Source organism: Gigantopelta aegis, chromosome 5, assembly GCF_016097555.1.
Source record: "Gigantopelta aegis isolate Gae_Host chromosome 5, Gae_host_genome, whole genome shotgun sequence".
NCBI classification, from domain to species: Eukaryota; Metazoa; Mollusca; class Gastropoda; order Neomphalida; family Peltospiridae; genus Gigantopelta; species Gigantopelta aegis.
In genome coordinates this window covers 1,740,419-1,753,666 of record NC_054703.1, presented here as the reverse complement: position 1 = coordinate 1,753,666, position 13,248 = coordinate 1,740,419, and the positions used below count along the sequence as shown (strand labels likewise).

The window sequence follows — 13,248 nt, the reverse complement described above, 5'->3', positions numbered from 1 at the left end:
GTCCCTAAATCCAAATTTTGTGATAAATCCTTATAGAAACACAGTGATATTATCCCCTAAACTACTTCACTATTACTACATGTACATACAGGTAATACCAAAGGCAATATAAGCATCTTCAAAGCAAATTAAAAACATAAGCAGTTTAAGCTACATGTGTAGATCCATTTTTTAAAAAATTTTTAATTTATTATTATTTTTTTAAAAATTTGGCAAATTTATACAGAAAATGTGTAGCAACATTCAAATTCTAATTGGCCAGCCAGCTAAAACTGACTGTAGATCTACAAACTTGAAAGGATGGGTGATTTTCAAATTAGATTTTTGGCTAATTTATAATGAATTGTATTTGCCAAATTCATTTTGTACTCTGATTTGTTTACACGATCATGACGTTTTACTTGAATAACTGGTTGACAAACATGCACATCACTATTATTACAAAGGAAGGAGACATATATCCAACTTTGGACAACTTTGTAACAAAATCTACATTAAAAAAGAACAAAAATGACAAAGGCATTTCTACACACATCTACATGTACATCTTCAACCTGCAACTTACCTGGTGATGGATTTTCATCTGAAAGATATACAACTAAATTGCAGTACAATTTAAAGGGACATCACACCCTAGTTTTTAAACACTACAGCATATTTTTCATTGATTTTGATGCTTGCATGTTTTTTTTCAATTACCAGTGGTATCAATTTAATTAAAATTAGCTCCACTGGTTAATTACTATTACCTGTGGATCTAACAGCATCCCGTTGGAACGCATGTCCAGTTGACCTTTCATTCGACCAATCAAAACTGTACTTGCAAAATCATGCCAGTGATTTGAAAATATTTGGGATTATGCCGAGGGTATACGAATTGATTCGGGTTAATTATGAAGTATGCCCAGAAACTAATTTCAATATTAACTTTTATATACAATTCATTTCAAGACGAAAGAAAAAAAAGAGATGGTATAGCCATTAAATGTTTATACTAGTACACAATGCAGAGATTATTACTTCACTTTCCCCACTGTGATTTTAGTGTTGAAATAGACCAACAAGTTCGCCTATTGCATAAATAGTTTCGCCTATTGCATAAATAGTCTCGCCCGATATTTTTAGAATTTGTATGTTGCCGAATAACGCTATAAAAGGTGAAGTGTAATTGGTTGATATTTAAACTGTTATTTATAGATGAAAAGTCAGCTGGACATGGGAGTCCACGCAATGTTGTTAGATCTACTGGTAGACCAGTAGAGCTAATTTTAATCAGATTGCAGTGGCATGACATTGATTTTTGGCGGGCTTTTTTTAACTATGACATAAAACCACATTTGGAGCCAAAATGCCATTGGCATGGAATAGGGAGTGCATTCTGATTTCAATTTAAATATGTCCCTTATTTTGGTATCAAATATACCTGCCTTTTCTGTGCAATCCATGCTTTGAAAAAAAAGATATCACACCAACATACATTGTTTTTATTTTGCCTAAAACATAATATTTAAGACAAAATACCAACCTGTTTGGCAGACTCCAAGATTACAAGTAGAAGTTCCGGTGTCAGTGTCCGAACCAACACACTCCATTCCTCCAAACTGAACTGCCGGGTTATTACAGGCGCGTTTCTGCTCATAGGTTCTCGTACCAGCACCGCAAGTCACAGAACATTGTGTATAGGTGTATGGTCCCCACTTGCCCCACTGGCCATTAACTAAAATAGAGAGTAACAGTCACTATATAACAGCTGCCCACTGACCATTTACTGAAATAGAGAGTAGCAGTCACTATATAAAATTCGCCCCACTGGCCATTAACTGAAATAGAGAGTAACAGTACTATATAACAGTCGCCCCACTGGCCATTAACTGAAATAGAGAGTAACAGTACTATATAACAGTCGCCCCACTGGCCATTAACTGAAATAGAGGGTAACAGTCACTATATAACAGTCACCCTACTGGCCATCAACTGAAATAGAGAGTAACAGTCACTATATAACAGTCGGCCTACTGGCCATCAACTGAAATAGAGAGTAAGTCACTATATAACAGTCTCCCCACTGGCCATTAACTGAAATAGAGAGTAGCAGTCACTATATAACAGTCACCCTACTGGCCATCAACTGAAATGGAGGGCAACAGTCACTATATAACAGTCTCCCCCTTGCATGTCTATAAACTGAAAAAGGGAGTAACAGTCACTATATACATGTAACAGTCACCCCACTGGCCATTAACTGAAAAAGGGAGTAACAGTCACTATATACATGTAACAGTCACCCCACTGGCCATTAACTGAAATAGAGAGTAACAGTCACTATATAACAGTCGCCCCACAGGCCATCAACTGAAATAGAGGGTAACAGTCACTATATAACAGTCGCCCCACTGGCCATTAACTGAAATAGAGAGTAACAGTACTATATAACAGTCGCCCCACTGGCCATTAACTGAAATAGAGAGTAACAGTACTATATAACAGTCGCCCCACTGGCCATTAACTGAAATAGAGGGTAACAGTCACTATATAACAGTCACCCTACTGGCCATCAACTGAAATAGAGAGTAACAGTCACTATATAACAGTCGGCCTACTGGCCATCAACTGAAATAGAGAGTAAGTCACTATATAACAGTCTCCCCACTGGCCATTAACTGAAATAGAGAGTAGCAGTCACTATATAACAGTCACCCTACTGGCCATCAACTGAAATGGAGGGCAACAGTCACTATATAACAGTCTCCCCCTTGCATGTCTATAAACTGAAAAAGGGAGTAACAGTCACTATATACATGTAACAGTCACCCCACTGGCCATTAACTGAAAAAGGGAGTAACAGTCACTATATACATGTAACAGTCACCCCACTGGCCATTAACTGAAATAGAGAGTAACAGTCACTATATAACAGTCGCCCCACAGGCCATCAACTGAAATAGAGGGTAACAGTCACTATATAACAGTCGCCCCACTGGCCATTAACTGAAATAGAGAGTAACAGTACTATATAACAGTCGCCCCACTGGCCATTAACTGAAATAGAGAGTAACAGTACTATATAACAGTCGCCCCACTGGCCATTAACTGAAATAGAGGGTAACAGTCACTATATAACAGTCACCCTACTGGCCATCAACTGAAATAGAGAGTAACAGTCACTATATAACAGTCGGCCTACTGGCCATCAACTGAAATAGAGAGTAAGTCACTATATAACAGTCTCCCCACTGGCCATTAACTGAAATAGAGAGTAGCAGTCACTATATAACAGTCACCCTACTGGCCATCAACTGAAATGGAGGGCAACAGTCACTATATAACAGTCTCCCCCTTGCATGTCTATAAACTGAAAAAGGGAGTAACAGTCACTATATACATGTAACAGTCACCCCACTGGCCATTAACTGAAAAAGGGAGTAACAGTCACTATATACATGTAACAGTCACCCCACTGGCCATTAACTGAAATAGAGAGTAACAGTCACTATATAACAGTCGCCCCACAGGCCATCAACTGAAATAGAGGGTAACAGTCACTATATAACAGTCGCCCCACAGGCCATTAACTGAAACAGAGGGTAACAGTCACTATATAACAGTCGCCCCACTGGCCATTAACTGAAATAGAGAGTAACAGTCACTATATAACAGTCGCCCCACAGGCCATTAACTGAAACAGAGGGTAACAGTCACTATATAACAGTTGCCCCACTGGCCATTAACTGAAATAGAGGGTAACAGCCACTATATAACAGTCTCCCCACTGGCCATTAACTGAAACAGAGGGTAACAGTCACTATATAACAGTCGCACCACTGGCCATCAACTGAAATAGAGGGTAACAGTCACTATATAACAGTCTTCCCACTGGCCATTAACTGAAATAGAGGGTAACAGTCACTATGTAACAGTCTCCCCCTTGCATGGCCATAAACTGAAAAAGGGAGTAACAGTCACTATATAACAGTCGCCCCACTGGCCATTAACTGAAATAGAGGGTAACAGTCACTATATAACAGTCTCCCCACTGGCCATTAACTAAAATAGAGAGTAACATTCACTATATATAACAGTCGCCCATTGGCCATCAACTGAAATAGAGGGTAATAGTCACTATATAACAGTCTCCCCCTTGCATGGCCATAAACTGAAAAAGGGAGTAACAGTCACTATATAACAGTCGCCTCACTGGTCATTAACTGAAATAGAGAGTAACAGTCACTATATAACAGTCGCCTCACTGGCCATTAACTGAAACAGAGGGTAACAGTCACTATATAACAGTCGCACCAGTGTCAATGGATGGAAGGACAAAATGTCAAGAGATTTAGTCTGGTAAATAATGGATTCGCAACAGTGTCAATGGATGGAAGGACAAAATGCCATGAGTTTTAGTCTGGTAAATAATGGATTCGCAACAGTGTCAATGGATAGAAGGACAAAATGCCAAGAGATTTAGTCTGATAGGCAATGGATTTGTGGCAGTATCAATGGAAGGATAAAATGTCATTAGATTTAGTCTGATGGGCAATGGATTTGTGGCAGTGTCAATGGAAGGACAACATACCATGAGATTTAGTTTGGTGGGCAATGGATTCACACTAGTGTCAATGGAAGGACAAAATGCCAAGAGATTTAGTCTGGTGGGTAAAGGGTTTGCACCAGTGTCAATGGATGGAAGGACAAAATGTCATGAGATTTAGTCTGGTGGGTAATGGATTCCCACCAGTGTCAATGGATGGAAGGACGAAATGTCATGAGATTTAGTCTAGTGGGTAATGGATTCACACCAGTGTCAATGGATGGAAGGACAAAATGCCATGAGATTTAGTCTGGTGGGTAACAATGGATGAAGGACAAAATGCCATGAGATTTAGTCTGGTGGGTAATGGATTCGCACCAGTGTCAATGGATGGAAGGACGCACCAGTGTCAATGGAAGGAAGGACAAAATGTCATGAGATTTAGTCTGGTGGGTAATGGATTCACACCAGTGTCAATGGATGGAAGGACAAAATGCCATGAGATTTAGTCTGGTGGGTAATGGATTCACACCAGTGTCAATGGATGGAAGGACAAAATGCCATGAGATTTAGTCTGGTGGGCAATGGATTCACACCAGTGTCAATGGAAGGAAGGACAAAATGCCATGAGATTTAGTCTGGTGGGTAATGGATTCACACCAGTGTCAATGGATGGAAGGACAAAATGCCATGAGATTTAGTCTGGTGGGTAATGGATTCGCACCAGTGTCAATGGATGGAAGGACAAAATGCCATGAGATTTAGTCTGGTGGGCAATGGATTCACACCAGTGTCAATGGAAGGACAAAATGCCAAGAGATTTAGTCTGGTGGGTAATGGATTCGCACCAGTGTCAATGGATGGAAGGACAAAATGCCATGAGATTTAGTCTGGTGGGCAATGGATTCGCACCAGTGTCAATGGATGGAAGGACAAAATGCCATGAGATTTAGTCTGGTGGGCAATGGATTCGCACCAGTGTCAATGGAAAGAAGGACAAAATGCCATGAGATTTAGTCTGGTGGGTAATGGATTCGCACCAGTGTCAATGGATGGAAGGACAAAATGCCATGAGATTTAGTCTGGTGGGCAATGGATTCGCACCAGTGTCAATGGATGGAAGGACAAAATGCCATGAGATTTAGTCTGGTGGGCAATGGATTCGCACCAGTGTCAATGGAAGGAAGGACAAAATGCCATGAGATCTGAGTCTGGTGGGCAATCGACACCACTAGAGCACATTGATTTATTGGACGTCAAACGTTAGTAATTTTGACATACATGTAGTCTTAGTGAGGAAAACCGCTACAATTTCACATTAGTAGTAAGAGATCTTGTATATGCACCATCCCACAAACAGGATAGCACATACCACGGCCTTTGATATACCAGCTGTGGTTCACTGATTGAAAAGAGAAATAGCTGAATGGGCCCACCGAAGGGGATCCATCCCAAACCAACTGCGGATCGAGCGAGCGCTTTTCCACTGGCCTACGTCCTGCACCCAAAACTATAAAGAGCTGCTTTGTACCCTGAACATGGAATCAAATGTACAAGAGTGTTAGTTTGCCATGCTGTACGTAGTTACCGGGACAAAGGTTGGTGTTACAGGAAACACGCTGAGTTGTGGTATCCGACCCTAAACAGAACTGTCCATTGTTCTGGGGGGGTGGGCTGTCGCAGGCACGCTTCCGGGTGATTCTTCTGAACCCTCCACCGCAAGTTACTGGACAAGCTCCGACGACGCCAACACCCCAGACTCCCCACTGGCCATTAACTGAACAGATTTCATTAAACTCGTCACATAATTATAATAATACATCCATTTAGAGACAGAATAGATTTAATTAAACTCGTCACATAATTATAATAATGCATCCATTTAAAGACAGAATAGATTTCATTAAACTATTCACCTAATTATAATAATACATCAACTTTAAGACAGAATAGATTCCATTAAACTCATCACATAATTATAATAATACATCCATCTGAAGACAGAATAGATTTCATTAAACTCATCAAATAATTATAATAATACATCCATTTTAAGACAGGATAGATTTCATTAAACTCATCACCTAATTATAATATATACATACATTTTAGGACAGAACAAAAAACATAGAGGACATGATAGCTAGTCACAGTGCAAATGGATGCACATCACAACCACATTTTAGTCATTCGAGTCAATATTTGTGATGCTTATTTTAAGAGTCATTTAATGTTTCCAGAAATTGAGACGGATAATGTAGAAATACTTGTGTGAACAGTTGCTATATTAATTCACTGCATATCACTGTGATGTAGAAGAAAGAACAGCTAGAGTAGAGTATCCACTGTGCCAACATGTAATTATGTAGATATAGCATTTGCATAAATATTTATATTACACGCACAAACAATTACAGGTAACCAATTTCATTTTGACTAACCCATCGCTGCCATCTAAGTGAAGACCTACACAGAGTATATTTAAAGCACAACCAACCCCCCCAACCCCCCCCCCCAAAAAAAAACCACAAACCAGGTTTAAAGGCATATTGTCACAGACCACTGACCTATTTAATGGTCTAACAAAGTATTACCTGAACAAATATAATTTGATTTGTTCCTAAATGTACTTTATTCAACCATCTTCATAACCACTATACTCCATTTATTAATGACATTTTGTAAAAAAATAACTGAATTATGGCAATGGTCCATAATTCAAAAACTAAAATTGCCGAGAGGGATATGACATGGATTTCACTCCATCAGTTCAGTTCAGGTGACTTGATAGATAGCTATATTTGTACCCTGAATATCGAATTAAATTACAACGAATGAAAGAAATGTGAAATGTACAAGAGTGTTAGTTTGCCATGCTGTATGTAGTTACCGGGACAAGGGTTGGTGTTACAGGAAACACGCTGAGTTGTGGTATCCGACCCTAAACAGAACTGTCCATTGTTCTGAGGGGGTGGGCTGTCGCAGGCATGCTTCCGGGTGATGCTTCTGAACCCTCCACCGCAAGTTACTGGACAAGCTCCGACGACGCCAACACCCCAGACTCCCCACTGGCCATTAACTGAATAGATTTCATTAAACGTATTACATAATTATAATAATGCATCCATTTTAAGACGGAAAAGATTTCATTAAACTTGTCACATAAATATAATAATAAATCCATTTGAAAACAGAATAGATTTCATTAAAATATTCACCTAATTATAATAATACATCAACTTTAAGACGGAATAGATTTCATTAAACTCATCACATAATTATAATAATGCATCCATTTAGAGACAGAATAGATTTCATTAAACTCGTCACATAATTATAATAATACATCCATTTTAAGACGGAATAGATTTCATTAAACTTGTCACATAAATATAATAATAAATCCATTTGAAAACAGAATAGATTTCATTAAAATATTCACCTAATTATAATAATACATCAACTTTAAGACGGAATAGATTTCATTAAACTATTCACCTAATTATAATAATACATCAACTTTAAGACGGAATAGATTTCATTAAACTCGTCACATAATTATAATAATACATCCATTTTAAGATGGAATAGATTTCATTAAACTCATCACATAATTATAATAATACATCAACTTTAAGACGGAATAGATTTCATTAAACTCATCACATAATTATAATACATACATACATTTTAGGACAGAATAAAAAACATAGAGGACATGATAGCTGGTCACAGTGCAAATGGATGCACATCACAACCACATTTTAGTCATTCGAGTCAATATTTGTGATGCTTATTTTAAGAGCCATTTAATGTTTCCAGAAATTGAGACGGATAATGTAGAAATACTCGTGTGAACAGTTGCTATATATTATTTCACTATATATCACTGTGATGTAGAACAAAGAACAGCTAGAATAGAGTATCCACTGTGCCAACATGTAATTATGTAGATATAGCATTTGCATAAACATTTATATTACACACACAAACAATTAAAGGTAACCAATTTCATTTTGACTAACCCATCGCTGCCATCTAAGTGAAGACCTACACCGAGTTTATTTAAAGCACAACCCCCCCCTCCACCCCACCCCACACCCCCGAAAACCCCCCCAAAACAAACAAAAACCAGGTTTAAAGGCATATTGTCACAGACCACTGACCTATTTAATGGTCTAACAAAGTATTACCTGAACAAATATAATTTGATTTGTTCCTAAATGTACTTTATTCAACCATCTTCATAACCACCACACTCCATTTTTTAATGACATTTTGTAAAAATAATTGAATTATGGCAATGGTCCATAATTCAAAAACTAAAATTGCTGAGAGGGATGACATGGATTTCACTCCATCACAGTTCAGTTGAGGTGATGTGATAGATAGCTATATTTGTACCCTGAATATCGAATTAAATTACAACCAATGAAAGAAATGTGAAATGTACAAGTGTGTTAGTTTGCCATGCTGTATGTAGTTACCGGGACAAGGGTTGGTGTTACAGGAAACACGCTGAGTTGTGGTATCCGACCCTAAACAGAACTGTCCATTGTTCTGAGGGGGTGGGCTGTCGCAGGCACGCTTCCGGGTGATGCTTCTGAACCCTCCACCGCAAGTTACTGGACAAGCTTCGAAGACGCCAACACCCCAGACTCCCCACTGGCCATTAACTGAATAGATTTCATTAAACTTATTACATAATTATAATAATGCATCCCATTTTAAGACGGAAAAAGATTTCATTAAACTCGTCACATAATTATAATAATACATCCATTTAAAAGACAGAATAGATTTCATTAAACTATTCACCTAATTATAATAATACATTAACTTTAAGACAGAATAGATTTCATTAAACTCCTCTCACATAATTATAATAATACATCAACTTTAAGACAGAATAGATTCTATTAAACTCATCACATAATTATAATAATTCATCCATTTAGAGACAGAACAGATTTCATTAAACTTGTCACATAATTATAATAATACATCCATTTAAAGACAGAATAGATTTCATTCAACTCATCACCTAATTATAATACAGTGGACTCTGTCTAAACCGGATTCTGTGTAATCCGGATCTCTGCGTAAACCGGTCCATTTCTAAAGTCCCGTCCAGCTACCGTTTATCTCTTAGGTATAAATCTCTGCCTAATCTGTACTCTGTCTACTCCGGACTCCGGATCAAAAACCAAGAACGAAAGTACCGTTCATGCATTAATTACCTCTGTCTACACCGGATTGGGATTTGACTGAATGACGGGCTGCTTAATTAGTTAACAATGATCGTCAATTGCCAAGTAATCAGGACGCCAAATACAAAATGTAATCACACACGTGTGAAGTTTACTCTTATTGCGGTAGGTCGTTAGATCAATCGGATTAATATTAGTGTGTGTGTTGATACCTGCCTGATTTCACTCTTATGAATTTGGCGAGTTATACTTGTCAACCTAATGCATGTATAAATAGGTGCGAATCGCTCGTATATTTTGTGTTATCTTATTTCATTTATAATGGCGGAACGACCCCAAAAACGGCAACGTATCGAACTTTCGTTAGAAACTAAAGTCAAATTAATACAAGAATTTGATTCAAATCCACAGTCAAAACATGGGATCAAATGCCATTGTCGATCATTCAAGAACCATAACTCTGGGTGAACTCCGTCTAAACCGGTCCTCTATGTAAACCGGACTATTTCGACGGTACGAAGTGAGTCCGGTTTAGACAGAGTCCACTGTACATGCATACATTTTAGGACAGAATGAAAAACATACAGGACATGATAGCTAGTCACAGTGCAAATGGAAAGAAAGAAAGAAAGAAAGAAATGTTTTATTTAACAACGCACTCAACACATTTTATTTACTGTTATATGGCATCAGACATATGGTTAAGGACCACAGATTTTGAGAGGAAACCCGCTGTCGCCACTACATGGGCTACTCTTCCGATTAGCAGCAAGGGATCTTTTATTTGCGCTTACCACAGGCAGGATAGCACAAACCATGGCCTTTGTTGAACTAGTTATGGATCACTGGTCGGTGCAAGTGGTTTACACCTACCCATTGAGCCTTGCGGAGCACTCACTCAGGGTTTGGAGTCGGTATCTGGATTAAAAATCCCATGCCTCGACTGGGATACGAACCCAGTACCTACCAGCCTGTAGATCGATGGCCTGCCACGACGCCGGTCCAGTGCAAATGGATGCACATCACAACCACATTTTAGTCATTCGAGTCAATATTTGTGATGCTTATTTTAAGAGCCATTTAATGTTTCCAGAAATTGAGACGGATAATGTAGAAATACTCGTGTGAACAGTTGCTATATTAATTCACTACATATCACTGTGATGTAAAACGAAGAACAGAGAGTAGAGTATCCACTATGCCAACATGTAATTATGTAGATATAGCATTTGCATAAACATTTATATTACACAACAATTACAAGTAACCAATTTCATTTTGACTAACCCATCGCTGCCATCTAAGTGAAGACCTACACAGAGTTTATTTAAAGCACAACCCCCCCCCCCCCCCCCCACCCCCCAAAAAAACAAAAAACAAAAACCAGGTTTAAAGGCATATTGTCACAGACCACTGACCTATTTAATGGTCTAACAAAGTATTACCTGAACAAATATAATTTGATTTTCCCTAAATGTACTTTATTCAACAATTTTCATAACCACCATACTCCATTTATTAATGACATTTTGTAAAAATAATTGAATTATGGCAATGGTCCATAATTCAAAAACTTAAATTGCCGAGAGGGATGACATGGATTTCACTCCATCATGCATGGTTCAGTTCAGGTGACATAATAGATAGCTATATTTGTAACGTGAATATGGAAATTACAACGAATGAAAGAAATGTGAAATGTACAAGAGTGTTAGTTTGCCATGCTGTATGTAGTTACCAGGACAAGGGTTTTTATTTAGTATTTATTTTTAGAGAAATAAGGTCCTTAAATATGTGACAGTATGCCTTTAAGCAAAAAAATGGGTTTGCATTACAGGCATCTGTGAATTGAAAATTTGCATAAACCATTTATGGGTTATACAAAAACTAATTCAGGTAATCTATTTCGTTTTTATGTAACTCGTGACGACAATGTAAATGATGTCATAAATTCAATGCGCGAAAAAAAAAATGAGTGACGCAAAACTAAACTGACACGAGTGACGCACGAACAAAACTATCGCTGTCACAATCTTCAGAGACCTGCAACAGCACAGGTCTACTGATCTCTATAGGTCTCTAGGTCTCTACAGGTCTATATAGGTCTACAGATCTCTATAGGTCTCTACAGATCTCTAGGTCTCTACAGGTCTACAGATCTCTATAGGTCTCTACAGATCTCTATAGGTCTCTACAGGTCTATACATTGTAGGTCTATAGGTCTATATGTCTCTATAGGTCTATATGTCTATAGGTCTATAGGTCTCTATAAGCCTCTACGACTCTATAGGTCTCTATAGGTCTCTATAGTTCTATAGGTCTCTATAGTTCTATAGGTCTATAGGTCTCTATATGTCTCTAGGTCTTACAATTTTCAGAGGCCATGCAGGAAAAGAGAATTCACTGGAACAGTTGAAATCTGCACACACACAATCAAAACAGACAGGGTGCCAGACAGACACGTACAGACAGAGGAGGAGAACTTACTTGCACATGGGAAATCAGCACATTTTTCTGTTGCGCTGTCGGTATTCGATCCCACGCAATCTCGTCCACCAAATCTCGGGGGAGTATTATTACAGAAACGTCGTCGTGTCCATCTCCGCTGACCTCCACCACATGTCACTGAACAATCTCCGTAGACCCGAACACCCCACGGAGTCCACAGACCATGAACTGAGGGAAAATTCATCTTCATATTATAGTAGTGACTGTAACAACAACATTAACGCTGTATGCAAGCAGCTATGAACGTAATCCCAGCAGCCAATGTAGGTGGATGTATTTCCGTTGCCCGTTTCACAGATTGTTATGCAGTGAGATCAGGTCTCAACAGATGAAGACAAATTGCAATAACAACTGATTTGCTGGATTCCTCAATTGGTTTTATTGGGCCTACTTCCAGTAACCTTAATTATATCTGCATCAGACGGACAATAAATGGCAATAAAAACTGAATTGCTGAATTCCTAGATTAATTTTAAATGGGCCTATACTTCGAGTAACTTTATTCATACGAACAGCAGACAGACAACAAATGGCAATAAGAACTGGATTGCTGAACTCCTCATATAGCGACCTCCAGTGACTTTAATAATAACTGTATCAGACAGATATCAGAACTGAATTGCTGAATTCCTCAATTGGCTTTATACCCACTTCCCATAACGTTAAGATATCAGAACTGAATTGCTGAATTCCTCAATTGGCTTTATACCTACTTCCAGTGACTTTAATAACAACTGCATCAGACAGATATCAGAACTGAATTGCTGAATTCCTCAATTGGCTTTATCCCTATCCCTTTAATATTAACTTATCAGACAGTAGCTTTAAAATTATCCCTACTTCCAGTAGCTTTAATATTAACTGTATCAGACAGATATCAGAACTGAATTACTGAAAGACATCCAGCGAGGTTTATATCAGATATATATATATATATATTAAATTGCAAAGAGAATCAGATTGCTGAATTTCTTAACTAGTGGCACCTTCATGTGCATGATC

General features: G+C 38.2%; 1 protein-coding gene across 4 annotated transcripts in view; it reads right to left on the bottom strand.

Moving 5' to 3' along the window:
* LOC121373198 (hemicentin-1-like) overlaps positions 1-12,474 on the bottom strand; it is a 32,136-nt gene extending 19,662 nt beyond the window's left edge. For 2 of the 4 annotated variants that reach the window (XM_041499654.1, XM_041499655.1), the window contains exons 1-5: positions 12,226-12,474; positions 9,016-9,204; positions 7,419-7,607; positions 6,117-6,305; positions 1,526-1,717 (exon numbers count right to left, since the gene is read on the bottom strand). In XM_041499654.1, coding sequence (XP_041355588.1) covers positions 1,526-1,717; positions 6,117-6,305; positions 7,419-7,607; positions 9,016-9,204; positions 12,226-12,436 — 970 coding nt within the window. In that variant the 5' untranslated portion in view covers positions 12,437-12,474. The remainder of the gene's footprint in view (positions 1-1,525; positions 1,718-6,116; positions 6,306-7,418; positions 7,608-9,015; positions 9,205-12,225) is intronic. The other 2 variants (XM_041499657.1, XM_041499658.1) reach the window with 2 other exon arrangements.
* Between the last annotated feature and the right edge of the window lie 774 nt (positions 12,475-13,248).